General features: G+C 38.3%; 1 protein-coding gene across 3 annotated transcripts in view; it reads right to left on the bottom strand.

Annotated features, from left to right (window-relative positions):
* The window catches only part of TENM1 (teneurin transmembrane protein 1), a 346,769-nt gene that overhangs the window by 54,722 nt on the left and 269,798 nt on the right, over window positions 1–22,249 (bottom strand). For all 3 annotated transcript variants that reach the window (XM_052813749.1, XM_052813752.1, XM_052813750.1), the window contains 6 exons: window positions 21,649–21,910; window positions 18,819–19,086; window positions 13,199–13,342; window positions 8,274–8,523; window positions 7,352–7,372; window positions 2,997–3,229 (listed from right to left, as the gene is read on the bottom strand). In XM_052813749.1, the coding sequence (XP_052669709.1) occupies window positions 2,997–3,229; window positions 7,352–7,372; window positions 8,274–8,523; window positions 13,199–13,342; window positions 18,819–19,086; window positions 21,649–21,910 (1,178 nt within the window). The remainder of the gene's footprint in view (window positions 1–2,996; window positions 3,230–7,351; window positions 7,373–8,273; window positions 8,524–13,198; window positions 13,343–18,818; window positions 19,087–21,648; window positions 21,911–22,249) is intronic.

Genomic DNA, 22,249 nt, shown 5'->3' with positions numbered 1-22,249 from the left:
TATCATTTCACATTCTGCTTAAGTACTTGGTCATCTATTACATGACTCATTAGTCTGAGATCTCTACAGAATTAAAGAAAGTTGCAGTAAAAATAATATATTGAAGTTCAAATTTCAACTACATCACCCATGCATGCTTAAAAGCATCTTTCAAAGTCAGCTCAACATACAATAGTGCAAGATTAATGTTCACTAAGCCCCATCTCTAGTCCTTCACTGAGATGTGGGAAGAGACTGAACAAAGCTACAAGTGTTTGTTACCTGCAAAATAAAAGCTGTGGAAAGCAGATCAAATCATAATTGATTAGTGTGACTTCATGACGTTTTCCTGTCTGGCATTTAGTTCCTGATCACTAGGCAAAGGCAGTCTTGCCAAATAAAGATAATGAGAAATAAAAGTTGATGAAAGATTTCAATCATTAAATTATAATCTAGGACTCTCCCAAAACCTACCTGCATGCCCACAGAAGTAGAGAAATTGTTATGAGTTCAAAAAAGTTAAAACAGCATTTGAAGCAACTTTCCTTCAGAAAAGAAAGAGTATTTGAATTTCCACTTATTAACATACTTCTGAGGATGTTACCAAACAGGATTAAGTTTCACAAGTGTTACACAGTAGGTATTTCTTATCAATTTTGCAAATGGATAAACTGAGTCATGTAGATAAGCCCTTATTCAGAGTCACAAGCAGCCGGTAGTAAAAATGAGAATACAGCTTCTGAGCTCTAACTAACCAAGGTCAGATGGCCACTAAATGGAGTTCTTTCTCAGATATTACCTTTCTAACAAGTAAGAGGTAAATTTATTTTTCATTTATAATGAGGAAAAAAAGGAATACTCAAGACAAAACTAAGAAGGTAAATGGGGAAAAAAAAGCTAAAATTTTTCTATATCAGCTTAAAAAATAAGTGCTAATCTTCTCTGGTCATAGAGTAATGTAAGTGATTATATTTAATAATCTCTTTGCAATTAATTTGTCTTTATCTGCATTATCAGGTACCTTTTTTTGCACTGTAAAAATCTGAGGTGAGAAATTAGAAGCAATTAATTTATTTCTGTGGTCAAATACTACATAATGTTATGTTACTTTGTGTTCAAGTATTTTTAAACACGGATAAGATGTTGGTGAGTCTGTGGACTCGCCAAAATTTTTGTCAGTGTTTCGTGCCTTCTAGAAAAAATATTTCTGGGTATACTGTTTGAATGTTATTTCAGGAGAAATGTGACATCTTCTGACTTGACAATTATTCCAAGAACAAGCAAAGTAAGGGATCCCAAAGAATCTCTAAAACTGTATTTAAGTATGTGAGACTTTTAGGTTTCTTAATAAGTAATAGATCTATGGGTACCAGGCAAGTACTTCCTACTACTTTCCAAGGTTATTCAACCTCCTACAGTTTAGGGGAAAACAAGGACTGGCACTTATAAGGTCATTATGATAATACACAGCTAATTGTTCATACTGTGCTGGTGACTACAGGTTGATGCTGCTTTTTGCTAGGCCCTGTACAAAAGGGCATGTCGCAGTCCATAGTTCCTGAGATTAAAATCCAAAACATAACAAATCTGACAATTTTAAACTGATGTAATTTAGAGTAGATGCATAAATCAAAAGCAGCTGGGAGCCAAAACCTGAATTTGCCAATATATGAGCCATTGTCTGCTAACAGTTTATTTTTTTAATATTTGCTAGCTGCCCCTGAACTCATGAATTGAACTTTTATTCCTCTTAATTTCTTTATGACTAGAACCTTCTGTTAAGGAAGCCAGCTATGCATGGGTATTTTTAAAGTAAATAGCATATTAAAAATTTACACCAACATACTACCCCAATAAGAAAATAAGATGGAACTACTAATTGTATTGTAATTAGATATAATCAATTGTAATCAGCAATAAAACATCGATCATTTTCCTGCTAAAGGATCTGAACCCCTTTGTTTTCTACTATTTTTAGAATTGATTCATTACATTAATTAGCTGCCTGAAGATTAACATTTATTTGTACTTACCTCACACTTACCTTCTATCATTAAAGACATGTTAAAGTCACTCTATAATTACAACGTGTCTCTTGCTAAGCCTTAGAACAGGATTATTTGCTTGTCTTAGAGACGTTTCTGCCTGGATATACATTCTAATTTGCTGCTGATATACAGCCTTCCTTTATTAGCTTACGAAAAATAATCAAACCCCTTCCTTAGAGCTAGTCATTAGGAGAGAGTGGTATCCTACGGGGGAAGCATGCTAAAAGCCCAGCAGGGCTGTGCCACAGGAGCTGCAGAGTACCCTTTGTTCCAGGGATTTCAGTGGGAGTTGAGGGTGATCAGCTGCTTTAGAGCACCAAATCCAGAGACTTTATCACAGTTCTAACGCACACTGCAAGGGGATTAATTGTGGCGCTGGTGGGGATTCCAAGGCTTCGCACGCATTTTGCCTGTGACAATACGGGATGTATTTGGACAGGAAGGCTGCAGCAAAATGCTTATTTCATGTGCAGTAGGTGAGATGCTCATATTTTGCAAAGTGTGTTTAATAAGGAAGGACAAACTAGACTTCCAAATAAACTTGATTTTGCTGACTGACCTGAGCATCCCTGACTTGATGTGTATGAGTAAGCTCCATTAACATTACAAGAATCACCTGAATGCATAAAATCTAAAAAATGGACTTTGTGATTATAGTATTTGCTTAAAAGTTAAATATAATTACATGCTGCCACCCTGCAATTGAAAGGTAGTAAGAGGAGTGTTGACACACAAGGGAAGAGTATTTCAGAGGATCCTAGCTGGAGCCTGCTGCTCATGCTGCTCCCTCATAAAGGACTGGCTGTATGAAAAACATGAGTGAACTATATGAAATGATTTGGCTCGCATACAGTTGGTTAAATTATCACCTCAGACCCGTTTCTGTACATCCAGTTGCATCTGAGTTTCTAAACGGAAGGAAAAGACAGATGGCCAACACCAAGTACTTCAGATATGCTCTTTTCTTACCTCTTGGACTGTTGAGAGAGGCCTCGGATGCCTTTCCGCCATCTCCACAGTGACTCTGGTCAAACGGAAGGCACTGATCACCTGTTCCTGCCACCACGTCTGCGTTTTTTGCCAGATCCTTTGTTTCAATGAGAGACTTTGCTTTGTAAACTTTTCTGGTGTTAGTATCTGACAAGTAAAGGGATTCTGACACTGGATCGATGGCCAAGTAATATTTATGTGCAGGGCTTGTACTAAAACAGAAGAGAAGAGCATCAAAGTTAAGTTGTTTTTCTTTTTAATCTCTGTTTGTGGCAGCATAACAATTGTATTCTACTTATCTGTAGACATCTGTTCAGTGATCTGGAGATGACAGAGGCATAAGTGAGACCAGCTTTAATGTAGCTCACGCAGGCACTGCTGCTGCTAAGGAAGGAACTAGTACTGGCTGCAGAGCCTGACCAGCCAGCTATGTATCAGTGAGCTTATGCAGAGAGTGGTATTGGTGGAGTTAGTCTGTCCATCAGTACCAAGCCACCCAGTATAAAGCCAACTGGAGTGACTTCAGCCTAGTTATAATTATTACTATCAAAAGCAAGGTCATTTTTCTATACCTGATAAGTTCTAGTACTCTTGGCACTGAAAACAAATCTACGAGTTGCAGCAAAGTGAATCACAGACTGTTCTATATGGGCACAAATACCCACTCTTGGTTATTTTTATCTGTTTCTAAACCTTAGGAAATAGGAAGGTGTGAAATATGGTGCCTTAATTCATGCCGACTGTATTGTCAGGAGCAAGGCAGAAGGCCAAGTAGTGTCAGTGCAACTAGGCATGAATTAATGCACCATAATTCATGCACTGAAGTGCCTTATTGAGATTATAAAATGTTATTTAAAAAAAATATTTACATATGTTAATTAAAGGGTGAGGATCATAAATTCTAATCAGAGAACTGGGCTGCATCTTATTAACCAGTAAGACTTTTTGTTTCTTTTTCAATGCAAAGTTAATTTCCAGTTTGAGGAAATTGTCTAAGCACATGGCAAACCAAGCTGGTGTCCTGAGCCTGGTGAGACTGCTGTATAGCCCTGATTATAAAATAAAATAAAAATCCAGGTAAGTGTAGATCCTTTAAATCACACAGTTGATTCCTGAAATGGTGGGAGATAGGCACAGGCAGAGGGGTGGCCAATGCCTGGCAGAGTGTTAGGTGCTCAGACAGTATTTTTATCACTGCTGTGTTTCTCTGGTGGGAGGATGAGGTTTCTGACAGGTGACTGTGCTAGACACTGACCTGCCCACATCCCCTGTAACTCTATGTGGGACTTCCCTATCTGCTCCGCAGATTAAAAAGATCGTCAAATTCTCTTTTTCTTTTTTTCTGTTAGAGACATTTTTACTTAAGATTGCTGCAACAAAGTTAGGAAATGAGTTAGTCTTCTCAGCTTTGTCAGTTCTGTTTGTGGTGGGTTTGACAACGCTCGGCGTACAGCTCCTTCTGCAGGGCTCGGTTTTCATGCCACAACAAACCAGGAAAGGAATAATCTAGAATAAAATAGAACTGAAGAACTGGCAGAGGCTCCAGGACAGACATGTAATGTCTGAGGTAATACTGACTTAATCAACTGTCTTGATTTCAGGTTGATGGAGCCTCTTTAAATATGAAGTTTTTGCTTGGCTGAGGCAGATATTAGGCTTTATTAGTCATCTATTAGACAGTTCTACCTTACTGAGCAATGTTGCAAAACAATGTAAAAATTACTTGCCAATATCTTTTATTTTAGGAATCCACTGAGTATATATTGCTAATAAACTTCTAACAGATGATCAGCTGAAATCTTATTTCCATTTATAAGTGATAAGGCTAATGCTGTACCACAGTAAATATGATAGAGCTTGGGCCTATTTCTCTTGGTTCTCATTCTCCATCCAAAAAGGAACAGGAACTACTCAGCATCTCTGAGGATTGGGCTACAAGCTGGACTAGCTTAAAGCTGACCTTGGTCACAAATGTTTGTAAAAGACAGAAGGGGGAAATATAAGGAAAGATATTCCCACAGTTGGGGAACAGATGTGAAGCCCAGTCTGAGGAAACATAGGGAATGAGAGGATATTGATAGGATGAAAGATGAGTAAGAGGATGAGCTAAAAGCAATTAATGCCAAATTATGTATCACCAGCATTATAAAATTTTGTTTGTTGAAAACATTAAGAATCATTTGTGTTCTCTGGAGTGAGCTCAGAAGATACTGGCCAGCCAAAAGATGACTTTTTAATAAAATATCTCTGTGGAAAAAGTTGCAAGGAGAATTCTACATGTTGAATAAACGTATTGTTCATCATGCAGAAACCGCACAGAACCAGGGGTCATTATATACTCTCCTTGTAAACACACTTTCTGTCATCCTTGTCATTACATTTAATAGACCTGCTGTTAGAAATTTCTTGATGTTTATGCTTAAAGCCTTGCATACTAAAATGTTTAAAGAGTATTAGTAAAAAATGGAACAAAATAAAATACTTGCTATCTTTGCAGAAGTTTGCAATCAAATCTAAATCTGAGTTTATTTAAATTAGCCTATTAAAACTATATCAAGTAGACTAGGATTTACAATGAATCTTTCCAGAACAGGTTATTACTATCCTGTAGTAAAACTTTTCACTGTAACCTCAAAGCCTAGTTTCCATTTTTACCAGTTCTTAAAACAGCTTTGTTATTTCTTATTAAAATCTTGATGACAAGAAAAATGGGATAAGTTGTTTTTAAATAGTCAAAAATAAGATCAGTGGCCTTCTCTGTTTACTGGTGTCCAAACTCTGTGCATTTTTACACAGTATTTTCCTCGTCCTGGTAAAAAGAACCCTTTCCCCCTGCTCTTTTGGAGGTTAAAATTTATGTTGAGGAACTGGATTTTGAAGCCTTTTCCTGCTTGGACTGTCATGAGCCTCTGACATCTTTTAGTTGTTGCTTCCATGTGTTTCTTTGAGCATCCTAGAAATTTCCACCATGACTATGGCCTTTACAGCCTCAAGAGAATGGCATACAGTGGGACTGCTGAGTACTCCCCTGTAAGTTCAAAGACTACATTAACTTCACGTGATTTCCTCCAATTTTCCACAGATTTCACTTGGACAGAATACTGACAGAGGCAATTACTGTTGTAATTAATAGGGCTGGGGTACTTGAGTATTGTCATAACTTGATTTAATTAAGGTTTAAGCTCATCTCAAGAAACTAGTACTAGTGAGCAAGTATTAAAAAAATTCTACTTTACAAGAGAAACCCCTGAATTTTAAACCTGATTCATGTTCTGAATGTGTTACAGAGTAAGTAATTCAATTTGCTGCTTTAGTTTACAAGGATACTGGTCAGTTTAAAGCAAATGGAAACAATCTTTCAGCTAAAAAACAGAACCTTGCACTTACCAACTAGGAATTACTCTTTTTAAGTTTTCATTGTAAAATATATGAGATGTGACATCATCTGTAAGTAGGCTGGCAAATAATCTATAGTATTCAATAGCATTCTTGTGGCTAAAGCAAGTAATTCCAACCAGTACTCTCATCCTGCAAACACACGTTCAGTCTACACTCTGCTTCCTACTACGCCATGAAGTTATCAGCTTAGGTTGTACTAGTGCTGGTTTATTTATCTCATTTAAGTACTCAGATGCTAAGAAGTTTGTTTCTAAGGATACAGAGTGCCGTGCTATCTCTTTCTAGCATGCAACATCATTTCTGCAGCTGGACTGTTATAACCAATCCCCTCACTGTCTGTCACAGAGGCCTAATGAGCAATGTTCATTCTTTTAAAGAAATCCCTACAATGCAATGCCAAAATGCTAACTGGAAAGGGGGGAAGCCACTTGCTTTTGCTTTAGCTAGAGAAGCAAGGACTGAGCTGTGACACAGCATCCTCAGTTCTGGGGTCTGCTGTGCACCCTCTGTAGTAACTGTGGCAGATTTTAAAGTTCATAGTATCCTAGAGCTGCTAAAGTGCAGTCCTCTTGTGTGACTCTAAAGCCTTTCTTATTATTTCTTTGTTGCTAAAACTCTAGTATCCTTGGCTGGCTATATCTATGATCATTCAAACACCATGTGGAATGAATATGACAGCTATGAAATGCATTCCCAGCTTTTGGGTTTAAACCTCTCCATCTCTGCTCGTGATCAGCAAACGGATTTTTAGAGGGAGACTTCATTCCTTCAGAGGGAACAAATCAAACCTACTTTACTATAAACAAAAGTGAATTTGATTAACATTTGTATTTATTAAATTCAGAGTGTTTCTCTATATCCAGACTTCTAAAAGGACTTTTGTAAGACTTTCCTTGAACATGGTTCACATATTACTGTTACTGTGTTTTACTTACCTGTGTCTTGTGTCTCTATTCCTAGCAAGACAGATCAGTTCAGGTTTAAAAAAAAAAAAAAGAAAAAGACAAGAAATGTTAGTCCTCAACAAAACTGTATTCTTTGCCTGACTGTTCACAGAGCTGTATCCCAATAACAAAACATTGTTTATCCTGTTACTCAGTATTATTTCTTTCTCTCAAACTGCTTCCTTTCCACTGCCTGAAAATTGCCAAGTTAATTCTGAACAATCAGCACACATCATCACCAGCAATGTTAGCTAGTGGGAGATTCATGGGTGTTAAGTAAGAGAAATCTAGTGTACCAGTGTCCAAAATCTTTCCTGCCTTCCCCTCTGGGCCTGAAAGGGAAGGGGAAGCTGGAGTCATAATTACAGGGGAGTCGTTAATGGTGGCACAGGCCCAGCCTGCGACAGGTCAGACTGCAATGCTGGGTTTGCTCTTGTCTGCTTAAACTCAGTCACATCCTCTGTTACAGACCAGGAACAATTCCACTGTATTAATTCTAAACGTGGTTAGTCTATCTTCAGCCACAATGCTGTGACTTGACATGATACTCTGCATATTTGCTATTGAATTATGGGTTTTTCTTCAAAAATACGCTTCATGGAATATTTTAACTTTTTGAGAAAATGTATGAAAAATCTTGCAGGAAGAAAAATTAGCTCTATTCATCCTGCACTTTGTAGAAATTCATTACGCAAAACCTGTTGTGAAGACCACTTAAGACGCCCTTTTTAACTGGAGACTTTAAAGTAAGTTTTCTGATGAGTTTGACAGTTGATCAGACATATGCTCACAAGGCAACTAAATGTGGCTGCTTTTTTAAGTCCCAAGGGAAAAAAGGCTCACCGTAATTTTCATAGGCATATCACAGCCAGGCTAATGAATGCTAGTCCGAGAAAGCTAATTATTTTTTTACCTTAATTCTAATATGCCAATCGAGTTTCCAGAGGGAAAGATCCGTCTGACAAAATTGAAGTCACCAATATACACACTCCCATCAGGCCCAGAAGCAAGAGCAACCGGGGCAAAGAGTTTGCTGTTGAGCGCAAGACCGTTGCAGTTGGAGCAAGAGACACTTCTCTGGTGTCCGGTGCCCATCACAGTTGAGATGACTGGCGGCTGCTGGGAAATGAACATGTTTTCACCGTTGCCTTTGTGTACAATTCCTGAGGGGGGAGAAAACAGAGATTAAAAAAGCAAATGTATAGCATTTAAACTATTCTGCTGTTTTAGATTATGCAATCCTCTAGAAAACCAGATTACCAAAACAGCAACAAACATTGGATCTTTTAAAGACTGTCACCAGGTTCCACTAACCCCTTCCAATTTTGTTCAGTCCCAAGCTTCACCATCACCATTTTGTCGATTAGTGGTTACTGGCTATTTTAAAAGCCAACATCATGAGGAGAACTCATGGTTGGTTAATGCTCTAACAAATTGACTGTTAATTGCAGCGCTATCTGATTTCTTGGGGATTACTACTTTAATATTCATTTTATTCATAAATTTTTATTAGGTAGCAGAGGAATTTCTTAGGCAGTTTGAATATTTAATTAAAGGAGATTAATAGCAGGACTACTATGCATTTTTCACAAAAAAGCACTGAGTGGCAGTACAAAATCAATATTCAAATTTAAAGGCAAGTCCTTCATGGTATATAAAAATGGTGCCAAGTGCAGCAAGGCCAAGTTAAGAGTCAAGGAGTAATTCTGAGGCACAAGTGAGTGTCTTACCAGCAAGAATATATTAAGTTCTGCTATAAAGTTTAAAACAACTTTCCCGTGGGTCAGTATTTCAGCACTGCTCTGCAGCATACGTTGTTGAAAGTCTTCCCAACTACTAGGTTGGTGATACCAGAATCAGTACAAAGATGTATTTTTCTCAAGCTGATAGCTGTAGTGTTTATTTTAAATAACAATGTGGTAATATAGTTAAGTACCTTTAAAATGACATGTTATTGTAAGATTTTGGCTATTTCTGAATAGAAGATAGGTATTCTTTTAGACCACAGCCCAAAATCCTTTCCCTTGGAAAGCCCAGTACTTCATCAGAGAAGTGGCATGATTAAAGGCATAAACACAAGGGAATGTACTTTCTGGAGGACTCTTAGACTGGGAAAATTCTAGATACTGCAGGAAGTACATGTTAAGACACATCTGAGTTTTCCCAAAGTACAGCAAATGTATTTATGTACTGTCTCTACCAATTTTTGTTAAACTATTTTTTTGTGGCTTTCGGGTAAGTCTGAAGCTAAAATTTGCCTTGGAAATTGAGTGTTGCCGTAGCTATTTTGAAGGGAATTATTTTTTTACAAATTTATTTCTGAACAATAGAGGACAGAATACATACATTTTTTTGAACATTGGCTTAAAAAAACCATCTTGGAAATATGTCAGTAAAATTAATGGCAATATCATCCCTTATGCACCAGATGAAAATACTACTAAATGAAGATGCTGCCCTTTGTCTGAAATTAACAATGTAAAGGTAATCTTTCAACTGCCTTATACAAATATGCTAGTAAATAATTAGGGCTCTGGAGAATATGTTTTGCTGTCAATAAATGTAAGCATGTGCTTAATTTCAGGCTTTCGAGCTCCTGCTTTAATTTTAGTCAGTGCTGTGTTGTACTGGGGCTAAAATTACCTTAAAGCATAAAGTCTCTGTAAAATTACTCCTCCTTCCCCCAGATAAAAATAGAATCAATACACTTGCCCATCAGAAGAAAAATCTAATTCAAAGAATACTCTGAAAAATCAGTTAATAGCACATTCATTTGTATTCAAGAGATATAGGTGTCTTTAAAAGGACTCTACACAGGAACTAGTATTTATGGTATGTGTTCTCTTCTTGATTATGAGAAATGCTCTGAAGATCTTCCAAACTGACCAAAACCTTTGTGTTAGAAAACATTAAACTCTCTTCATGTTATGAATTAGAAGTGATCAAACCTCTAAACCTGAGGGGAAAAAAAAGTGGGAAAAGAACAGTTTAGTATAGCTGAGAACAGGATGTGATCCTTTGTTAACCTAACAGTCACATTGATGCAAAACTGTACACATTTAAAAAGCTTGAGTTTCCAGTGACAGCCACATTGGAACAATATATGTTATTTCACATCTATGCTGCTGTAATCGGACATCTCTGGTTTTTTTTTTCTTTCTTTTTCTAAAGATACTTAGATCTGGCAATAGAACACAGTTTTTACTTGCTATGGTTTCTGCATGTTAATACTTGTACCTCCACAGCTTAGACTATGAAGTGCAATTCTGTAAAATTGCATCTATTTATTTTCACAACTATTCTGTTGTACTTAGTTTATTTTGTAACATCTCTAAAATGAATAGCCTTTATGGGGAGGGAGATAAGTGTATCCACCCTGTTTCTGAGAAGGAACATTGTGCGCAGCAGCAGACCTGCTGGAAGACAAAGCTTAGTGGCTGCAGTTAGATATAAGCTCCAGTTTTAGTTTGAAAACAAAATTGTAATTTGCAATAGAGAATTTTTAGAAAGACATTTCTGTTATATTCCAATGCTATTTCTGTAGTTAATCCAGTGATGGTGTTTCAAAAACAGACGCAAGTTTCATGCTTCCAAAAAGAGCAGCTCTTCATACATACAGAGGGAAAGTTCTAATTAAAAGTGAAAAATCTCAATATATTCATACTTGAGAAGGCTACTCATGCTTTTCATTTCACTCACGGTGGCACGGAGATAAGTCTGAAATGTTTAATTCTAAGTTTGAATCATATTCTCGTCCTTATTTGAAGTACATTTTATATATCTGAAATGGAAGAGCAGTTCACCAGTTTCTAGATAAGACCAGAAGCACGCTTGTTATTTTTATCCTTTTGGTTAACACAGTTCATTATTTGGTTTTGCTGCTTTAATACGAGCCTACAGGCTGCTCTGTTAGGTGTGCACTAGCTATGGTATAGTCATTGTTTTTCTGCTTCTAACTGCTTTTCTAGCTCCTCTATACAAGCCAGGTGTGCATGCTCAAATCCTATTATAATCATGAGGAACATCTGAGACATCACTGAGCTCTGGCTGGGCTTTGTCATCCTCACCAGAGATGCTCTCACATGCAAACTGTAAACAGAAGAGACCCACTGATTTCAAGCCAGATGTGCTTATGCCCTCCCCTCCCCAGATTGTGTCTCTGTAAGTAATGGGTTAGGATGTTTAGCAGCTCCCCCCTGATTTCAGCCTTGATCGTGCCTGGCACAGTGGGAACATGTGAGGAAGAGGAGCAGGTATAAGGAGCTGCATGTTCCCCATCCTTGATATGGGGCTGGGGTGGTGGGCACAGCCTGGATGGTTCAGAGGAGGTGGTGTGTGGCTGACAGGTCAGTGCTCTCTGGTGTTCTCAGCCACACAGCTGAGATGGGGCCAGGAAGCAATTTGTCACCATATACCCTGTGCTCAGGAAAGCAATGATTTAGCCCTGCTCAGATTATAATTGTATACTTCGCAAAATCTCTGAACATGTTAGTGCCTATGAGGTGGATTATAGTAGTAACCACTGCAGTTAGCAGATAGTCATATAAATTGGAGTTACTGCCAGCAATTTATTCTTGAAATTAAACTATGCAAGTGGTAAATTGGCACTAAGGAGTAGACTATGGGGCTCACAGTTGGGGGCTGAGCTGACTGAGGTCAGATTTCTCTTTGTGTTAAATGTCAATAGCTGGCATTTAAAAGAGACAATCTATACAAACCAATAAGACAGGGTATGAAAGAACTGCTGTTTAAAATGTCAAACTATTTTAAATCAAAACAGAAATCCAGATAATTTACAAACTAAATCTGACCTTTTGTATTTGGAATATTTATACTGTAGCTGCACATTCAACAACAGAACTTGTAAAAACCTGACAGCCATACATCTGTGCATGAATCTTCATTAACAGAAGTCTGCAGATGAAAATAGATTTTAGTGGACTGACTCTCAGCTGGAGCAAATTGAAAGAACTTTACTGAATCCAGTACTCTGCTGATTTATAAGGGCTGAAATCTGACCCCAAGTTTCTCTTACCCTGGACAGTGAAATCTGTTCATTGGCAAAATCATATTCTTCTAGTTATCATAATTTAACTACAAGTATTGTTTTAATAATTTAATCCCACTAGTTCCTGATTATAGATGTTAAGGGAGGAAAAGAAAAAAACCCCAGGAATAAAATAAAAGCACTGAGAAAACAGATTCAAGTCTCCGTGCTTGAAGAATCTCTACGCAGGGTTAATGTGATGACACCCAAAGCATTTGCAGTTTTTTTTCTAATGCCTTGAAAGGTGCTAGATTGCTTGTCCTGAAGAGTAACTTACTGTGCTTCTCCACAGAGTGGGCAGCCACGAAAGCTTCTGCATACCCGACGGGCAGGGTGGTTTCAGAAGTGCTACCTCTCTCTCAGCTGGCCTGTTTTCATGCACGGTTTGTCTCCCTGGCGCTGTGATGCTACTAACCACCGTTAGTCATAGGATGAATTAGGGGTATAGACATTTCACTGAGAATATAACACACTATAAACTGACCTGAAACGTGGTACTTCTATACCAACAGTGTGAGAACAAACCTAAATTAGTATGCCCTTTTCCCATCCAAATGACTGCAATGTGCTAGCGATCGCAAGAGTTAGTGATATTAATGTTTAATACCTGGGAGCCAGAACATTAAAAATATCCTTTCAGGTGGCATTTGCAGTTCAGTTCCCAATAAATGAGGGTGCACATTGAAAGAGGATTACACATTAGGAAGTGTAACGCTTAAAATCTGAACAATTAATTCCTTTAAAATTTGTATTCTTCTTCTGCATGGCCAGTTAATAAAGGAAGGACTTACCACTTTGTGGATTTAATACATGGTGTTTGTTTATAGACCAGCCTCCCAGATTTGAAGCATCCATTTCAAAGCCTTGAAGGATTACTGTTCTCTTCTCCCACAGAATGAAATCAGGACATGTTTCATATTCATATCCCACTGACACTGCAAACAAATAATTAAAGATCTATCAGTCTACCTTTTCCTCTGTGAACTACTAGGTAATTTTTCATTCCAGGTTTTGATATTCATTTGTCAAGTAATGATGGCACTAATTTTCCTGTGCCTGATTGCTATTGTTGAGTGCTATTTTTTTAAAAAGGATTTTAAGAGATTAGTATGTTATTACAGCTATAGTTACTACTGTTTCAAAGCAGAAAATTTTCTGTTGTATCACTTATGGATTTCTTAGGAGTATAAATCTCCTCCAGTGACTCCTGATGTGATCGTTTATTGCATTTCTGCTAATTACCTGAATAACAGCTTAAATAGAAAAAAAAATCCACATTAAAACAAACTGGTTTTAATTTGTTTGCTAACTGTAAAAACTGTAGCTAGGCAGAAATGGATTGCCAAGCTGAAAACTTGTAGAACTAAACATTTATCTTAACAGGCTTGCACATCACATGGCTCCCCTCTACAGCTGGCCACAATATCTGCTGAAAATCTTGAATTTCCCTAAGGATGGTGGTTTTTGGGGGTGCTCAAAACTCCTTCCCTTTAGTAATTCAGTACCCCCCCCCAACCTCTTCAAAATTTAATTTTGTATCTCTAATATACCAACTTTTTTTTTTTAAAGTTATTTATCTCCTCTAGTTAACCTTTTTAGATTTCAGTGCAACTCATTCATAAAGGAAGAATGTTTGTTACTTTGGCACCAAATCCCCAAATTTGATCTAGGAAATATTGAGATAGTTTGGCCTTTCCAAAATTAAAAATGTCTTTTAAAATATTTTAAGATACCAAGATAAAATATTTTAAAAAACACAGTTTTCTGACATTTTCAATATTTTCTTCTCACTTTTTCTATGTAGCAGCTTTAGGTACACTTTACTTGAACCATAAATAGTTTTAATACCATCTAAATTCCATTACTGGATGCAATTGAAATATTGTGTCCAGCTATAGCAGGGAGCATTTGTGTTTGCAAGATAAATGTTTTATGGCAAACTGACTTGTGAAAATCACATCTCCTTAAGTACTGTAAATATTGTATGTTTCAAACATGATAGGTTTTCAGTCTGAGGGTCCAGCAGCCACTCTGTCCAATTTTTCTGTTACAGGAGCTCTTATGACTAACATCACCCATGTTTCTGGGTAACTCCTTGGGCTGAGTGCCCAACTCTGGGCATGGAGCTTCTTCCAGAACAGCCACATCTTGTGCTGGGATGAGTTATCGAGGTTCAGTAATCAAACATGCTATTTTCTAGGTGCTAATGCAGAGTGAAGATAAAGGGCAGATTTTTCCTATGAAGCAACCTCACGCTTGCCACCTACATGTTCGCATCTTTACTCCATTCATCTACTTAAGACGTTCAATCCTGGGTCAGATGTGTATACTTGAAAAGAGGGAAGACCTATAATACCAAGTCAGTCAGTCCCTCAGCCCTGCTCCATGAACTGTTACAGACCCACAGGACACTTTACCAGCTGCTGTAAGGTAGCATGCTGGTATCTGGGTCAAGGGAGGTATAACAATTTACACCATCTGAGAATCTGTGCCAATGGATCCACAGTGGCACATTTACTAGAACTGTAGCTACACTTTAAAGCATCTGTTATTCCCTGCCTATAGCTGATGTTTCTGGGCTGCCAAATACCTTCTAGAGGTTATCATCCCCTTTCTTAGAAGTTCCTTGCTCTCATAGTTATTGCGCGTAGCTGCCTTTTTGTCCCTTCTCATCAGTGAAGAGACACGTGGACATACACTCACTTTGGCTGTGTCTACAACCATGTTTCTGTGTATACTTAAACATATTTATGAAAGAAGTCTATGCTCTAAAAAGGATTATCTCTGTGATCTTAAAGCAGGGCCTCCTGAACCATCTACTTGGAGGTACTGATGTGCAAGCCATGAAAATTTCCTATCAATCTTTTTGCATGCAAAGTAGTCAAGGCAAAGCGTAACAATTGTAAAGTCAACCAAGCGACTGCAGTGCCACTTGAAAAACAAGTATTTTGTTACTGGCAGGTTTTGTGAAACATTGTAATTTTGTAAATGAAATGACAATCTCAGTCAGCTTACCCTCATTGTGGGGTGTTTACTTTCTGGTCAAATTCATTAATTTATAGCCCTTTTTTGTGGTGACTGAGATTTCACTGCATGAAGGAAAACTGTAGTGACTATGTTTTTGGACACTAACAGCCAGCAAGTACAGCTCTTTACAATCTCAAAAAGGATTTCAAAGGATTTACTGAAATGATCTGTACCAAAAATCTCTTCTTTTCATACAACTATTTAGAAGACTGAACAATAATTTGTCAGTAGTACCAGCATAACACAGTTTAAGGGCTGTTGCCAAAATACAGGTAAGAAATAAAAGACACAATTAAGCAGGACAGTAACCTCTATCTTCAGCCTCTCCTCAAATATTTGTACTTATCAGCAACCTACTTCTTCAAACAATGAACATCATGAACTCAACCAAAGTAACGAGTAATAAACCGAGAAGACCGAAGACTGCTTGAGAGCTGGTTTATTTTTACACCTAGAAGGGTTAGTCCTTGCTCACCACTTCATGCTGCTGTGTGGGATGCAAGGGCTTGCAGGAGTAAGACTGAGCATGCGTGGAGTTATACAGGAGCATTTATTGAGATTTCTACTGAAATCCTTCCTTTTCCTATGTTAAATTACAAGGGGACATAGACTTTACCACCAAGGTTTTGTGTGTCAACATTCACATGATGGTTTTTTTTTTTGTTCAGAACAAAAAAATGTTAGTTTATCATCTCAGTTGCTGCTCTGAGAAGATGGCCTCTTGTTAGGGACTTGGGGACTAGACAAACACCAGCGAACAAATTGAAACAGAACCACTTGTGTGTGGAAATATGCTCAGAAAGTTGTCTTTTCTGTAACTGGTTATGTGATCGTTGCTGTCAATAAACCTGGAGAAAAATAAAGATGTTTATAGTATTTATAAAACCAAAAGCAGATGGTTATATTCCTGAGTTCCAGGACTTCAACCTGCTGCAATTTAATTTAATTAAAATGAAAACTGAACAGAATGCATTATTAAATATTGGTAATATACTGGCAGAGGAAATTATTTTGACAAAAATTCATATAATGGATGGAGATAAAGGTCCCTGAGTACTACAGTGTTTCAAATTAAATAAAGCTTTATTGGAATCTAACAAAGCATGCTAACAATGCACTTAAAATATAAAGATTTTTTGCTTCTATTTTGAAAGAAGCATAATTAACCTAAACTTTAAGGAAAAGAAAAAAATTAACCATCAATTAAATAATTTAAAAGTTTTTATCCAGCACTATTGCATAAGCTTTATTCATATTTAAACATATTACGCTCATCTACTTCTAATCTGGGAATCTGTAACTACACAGTATCATTTCATAAGATGTTACGTATTTGATTTAAATTGTTTTAAAGTCCAGATACGTAATGGACTTCATGATCATCAGAAGACTCTCAAATGATGTGGAGGGAGCAGGCATACTCGACTGCTCCCTCTCACATGTGTGTGTCAGTGATAACGTGCAGTGACTGAACCCAGGGCACGTGTAGCTGTGCCGAGGAAAGCCCCAGGTGGCACCCGTGACCCATGTGGTCCTGCCCCATCACCCATGGGAATGCCAAAGGGCATACTGGAATTTTTTTTCCCACTTCTGGATTTGCACAAATATGCAAAAGTGAAGCCAATGACCCATTTAATACCTTCCCTCACTGCAAAATGCTAGAAGGAGTCTACGTCTGTAATGGGCTAAGGCTAGATTTGCCCCCTAACAAGGTTTTGAGACAGACGGGCTGAAAAGGGGCACTCCTGCTACCTGGCATGTTCAGAGCCCTCCTTTGAAAAGTTGCCCACCCTTCTGCAGATGTGGTAGATAAGATGCAGATACGCTAGATGATGCGGCAATTTAGGAGACCTTGCACTAAGGGTGGAGTTTTGATCACTTTGGGCCGATGTAATGTGTGGGCTACGGCTGGAATGAGAAGAAGACCTGCGCTTCTGCACTAGCATTCATAGCAGATCAGGAAACTAATGAAGCTGAAAATTTATCATTTATTTTCTGGTTGCTTCAGTTTTCAGCTGAATTTGTTCCTGATCTGGCTCATTTCATGATCAAATGAATGTCACTGGTGGCTCAGGGGTAAGGAGAGAAGAACATGGGAATGTCCCTTCGGGCAGCAGCCTGCAGCCGTATCTGTTGAAGCAGACTGTGGGACCACAGCCCTAGAATAAGCTCCTTGTTTTCTTATATATTCCTATGTGCATCGAGTGATGGAAATCATACTCCATACTCATAACCCTTTGTGGACACCGGTGGCTATGTTTGCATCATTCTCTTAGTAGAAATGACTAGGAAAACGTTATAATCCTCCTTTCTTCCATCGCCTCTCCATGCAACTGCCTCACGGACTACCCGGCTGGGAGGACATGCTAACGCAGTCACGCACTAGATGCTCTGGGAGTTCAGGGCTTGCGTAGCCCAGATGGCTCCTTTTGCCTTTGCACGAGCTGATTTGCAGGCACGCTGCATGTATGGACAACACAGCAGATCCTGAAGAGAGCTTCTGGCTGCCCCTCAGAACAGCAGTTTCATATACGGAACGAGGCATATTCCTCGTGAGGGTAGATGGCTCCAAGTAGCCCTTACTGTTCTTGTTTTACAGCCTCATCCTGCCAATGCTGCTTGCTGTAATTCCCCTGACTTAAAAAGCAAAACGAAACTGCCAAGGAAGTGAATAGGGCTTATTCACAATACTAAGCTTTGCTGGTAAGGTAAATAATCTTAATGGAAAGTATCTATAAGATTAGTCCATTAAGCAACATATAACCCCAAATTCAATTAAAAAAATAGGAAGCCATTTAAAAACCAAATCATGAAATTAATGAAAAAAATGCCAGCTAAATAAAGTGTATTTGCACAGACAGCACTTCCGTAGCAATTCTCAGAATAGCTGCTCGCGCTGCTTGATAAAGAAAGCCTATGAAACATGATGATTTTCGTATAAACATCTTTCTTTAAACAACAAATCAAGAAGTTTTAACTGTTGGAGATGTGAAATGTAGTAAGAAAGGATGCCTAAGAGTTAGAATTTTGTAAACCCTAAGTGGAAATGACATTTTAAATGTCACAGCCAAAAAATGACAGAAACAATGACACACCAAAGGTCATATTCAAAGTAACATTCAAAAACAAAGACAGCTGAATATAATGCCGTTAGTACATAACCATTCTCCGAGGGAAAAGGGGATTTTCAAATTGATTAAATTAGAAAGATGACATTGGAAGAACAAGAAAATAAATGTTCTTAGGAAATCATACAAGTCACTTTAGCTAAAGAGGCAGTTGATTTAAAAGAATGTAAAAGTGCAGCAACAAAATTTATAAGCCTCATTTTCCTGGCTTGATGTGTGTGAGCGCTTCTGCTTACATCAAGGTGATTGTACATACCCATCGCCTCGGCCAGACCAGAAACCTTCTGTCCATATATATCTGTCTTATTCCAGGCAAATGTGTATACCAAATTGGCTGCAGCAGGAAACCATTTCTGAAGCAAACGTCCTTCAACAGCAACTATCAGATGGACTTTCGTCATTCCAGAAGGGATGGTTGTGTGTGTCAAAATAATGCGCAGCAAAGTTTTATAACCCGGTGTTCGACTGCTGAGATAACTCAGCTTCACAAAACTTGAAGGAATTGGGATTTCCTCCTGGACCACCTTGGGAAAAAACACATCATTATATCTATAGCCAAGAAAAATGCAAAATTTTAATAGTAACAGCGGGTGCTTATTTTACATTGCACAATCATGATGTGAACACAGTACCGCTTAAAACACCGATGTCGGCTGCTGTTAAGCCACAACACATTTACTGAGGAGCAAATACTACCTCTGTGGGCATACTCATACACGTGAGCTCTACAGCTTTATCTTGGCTTTATTATTTGGTTTACTTAACAAGTGTTCTTAACCAGAATACAATTGAAAACTTTTTTTAAATATGCACACAGTTTATATACTACATTATGATTTGAAGATTCTATGCTGCTTTAGAGGTAATAACTCTAACTTGGGGAGAGCTAAGAAATAACCAAACCTTCCTGCTAAACCATCTTCAGTGCAGAAGTGCTTGCAGTAAGGCTAAGCTCCAGCCAGAAGGGGCATGGCATACGAAGGCGCAGAGTAAGGAACCTAACAAGCTAACTGGGGACACAGGGCAATGAAGATGAAACAGTCTGGGTGTCGGAGTCAGCTAGCTAACAGGTAGGTCCCCAGGGTGTGCGACGGAGTTCAAATCCCATGGCACTGCTGTCAGCGCCGCTGTCTGAATCACTTGGATTAAAGCTGGCTTGGATATGCCCACTGTGGGGTAGTATCAGTTCCCGGCTGCAACGAAGCTAAGCCCTCGGCAACTAGAAGGACTGCAAAGACTGCGAGCTTGTGAGGAAGAAGAGAAACCTGGCCTTGACCTTTTGAATGATGTGGGCCTTGGAGCTACAAAAAGGGATTTAGCTCTTGTGATCTCCTGAGAGAAAGGAGGTCTTCTGGGACAGACTGTGAGGAAAAGCAGGCAAGAGGAGAGAGCGGCTTCTTGGAGGAAGCCACTGCAGTCACGCAAAAGCCACTGAAAACTAGACTGTGCTTAATAAGGTTAATGATTTTAGCGTATTTCCGTAATAACAAGACAACCTGTCACAATGCTAAATTCGTTCAAGCTTGGAAAAATACAAACTGTTTTGTTTATATTCCCCAGTTTTAAAATTCTTCTTGTTAACAATAGGTTACTTCACTTCCAAAACAATTTTATTTACACATTGCAACAGTATCACTGTCATAGGATTGCTGCAGTACAGCTGGAGGCCTGCCAGCACTTGTCGTTTCGACATATGAAATGTAGTGTTGCCAGGGAAATCCTGCTCCCTTTATTGTTCCTGATTTGCAGTGTTCCCCTTATTTCCTGCTGACATCCCAGCTGCCCCCTCTGTCATACATCTGACATCTCTTCTCATTTTTTAATAGAAAAGTAGGAAGAAATATTCATGCATTAATACATGCTAATATATCTCATTCTCCTATTATTCTGGGTTACTTTTTGTTCATTTCCCAGTACTGTACAACGAAACTTAACACTCTAAGGACCCTCCAATGACAAAAAAAAGGACTGGGGGCAGTTTCTCTGTAAGTAGGCTGCATCTTTGGGTACCTCGCTGTTTAAAGAAGACCCAGGAATACCTCATGTGGAGTAATGTGACCCAGTTTTTTCTTACTAGCGTGCATCAGTTATTCTTATTTTGTGTTCATTAGTTTCACTTAGTACGTTCTGTGAAGCAACACTATGGCCATCAACTGGCTGAAACAGGATAATGTTTTTAATAGTTATGGAGATGTTTAGTCGTAATTGAGTTCAATCAGAGGTCTCTTACATGTAGAATAAAGGCTTTTAATCAGTAGTAACACTTTTATGAGAAAAAGAGAAAAGGTTGGAAATATTCGTGTCTACAGGTAGCCTCCAAAATACCTTCCAGACTTGCCCAGTGAAATTTCACGAGAACCCAAAAGAGGCCTTACTGCTTAAACTCTAACTGCTCAAACAACATACTAAAAATTCTGGGGGTTAACATGACCTTAAACCCGTGTAGTTGTATTTTGTTGGGTGTTCGACTCATACAACCTCTTTTAAGTCCCAAATAAAAGAACAGTTAAATACAAGGTTAATTAGAAATTGCTTCTAAACACTTAAGGGAGTGTCAAGAAAAAAAGACATTTAAACAAAAACAATCCTAAAGATCATGTTAAAACTGCTCTACCTTGGAAACAAAGTAATAAAACCCAAGAAGCTAACATACAGCTGGAGATGCCATTGTAAAGATCTAGAAGATGTGAACGGATGAAACATCCCTAGGAGACTTCAAAGCATTTTGGGTCATGCCTCACATTGACGCATGGGGAAGTTGTACCGTTTATCTGTAACGTAAGGATGGTTTTGTGCATCACTAGAAACAAATGAGGATTTCAATAATAAATCATGTTAGGCCCCCCCACTTTCTTCTACTTGGAGGTAAGAAATAAAGCACCTTAAAATATAAACAAAAAACAAGGAAGGAAAAAGAGAGAAAAGCATCTTGTGAAACAGTACTAAGGAGATATGCATTGGTGTCATTCTGACAAGTGAATAACATCCCTGCAGTCAGTTGTTCACTACCTGGTATCATCTTCTAAAATTGTCTAGAACCTGTTCTGCAACTCAACAAATTGTTAATGTGAAAGTCTTTTCATTACCTGTAGCTCTGGAATAATGGTTCCTCTTTCAGGACAGGACCCTGCAAATGCTGTCAAGGGTGAAGGGAGTACAATCGGATTTGGGCTGATAAAACTACTGATGTCACAAGATGGTGTGTCCGACTCTGTTCTTTGCATTACAACTTTGTCTACGATGATAAATCTATTCCAAGGCAACCAAAGTGTCCTTTTTTCAGATATGAAAGGAGATCTGTCAAAAACTAGAGTGACAGAGATGCCTCCAACAGCCACAAGGTCAAAACTGGAAAAGAGAAAACAAATTGCTTTCTTTTTGTTTTATCATCATATTACCACAACTTCCAATGCATCACAAACAAAAACTTCATGTTGCTCATTACAGCCCTTAATTTACTATGTGAAATCATTCAAGTATACCTTCCTGCTGTCACCCTGGTACTTACAAAGAAGCTTTACCTCTCTGTGCTTTCTCCCTGTATGCATCAATAGCAAGGTACAGTACTTCGCTGTTACTTGGTCTACCTCCCCCCTACTTATCAACTAGAATCAATACTAATGAGTCATCCATAACAGAAGTGTGGACCCAGTTACTTTGGTTTACACGAAAAGAAATTCTTAGTGC

This window comes from Harpia harpyja, chromosome 18, assembly GCF_026419915.1.
Source record: "Harpia harpyja isolate bHarHar1 chromosome 18, bHarHar1 primary haplotype, whole genome shotgun sequence".
Classification (NCBI taxonomy): domain Eukaryota; kingdom Metazoa; phylum Chordata; class Aves; order Accipitriformes; family Accipitridae; genus Harpia; species Harpia harpyja.
Note: the sequence above shows the minus strand (reverse complement) of the source record. Positions and strands in the feature narration are given on the sequence as shown.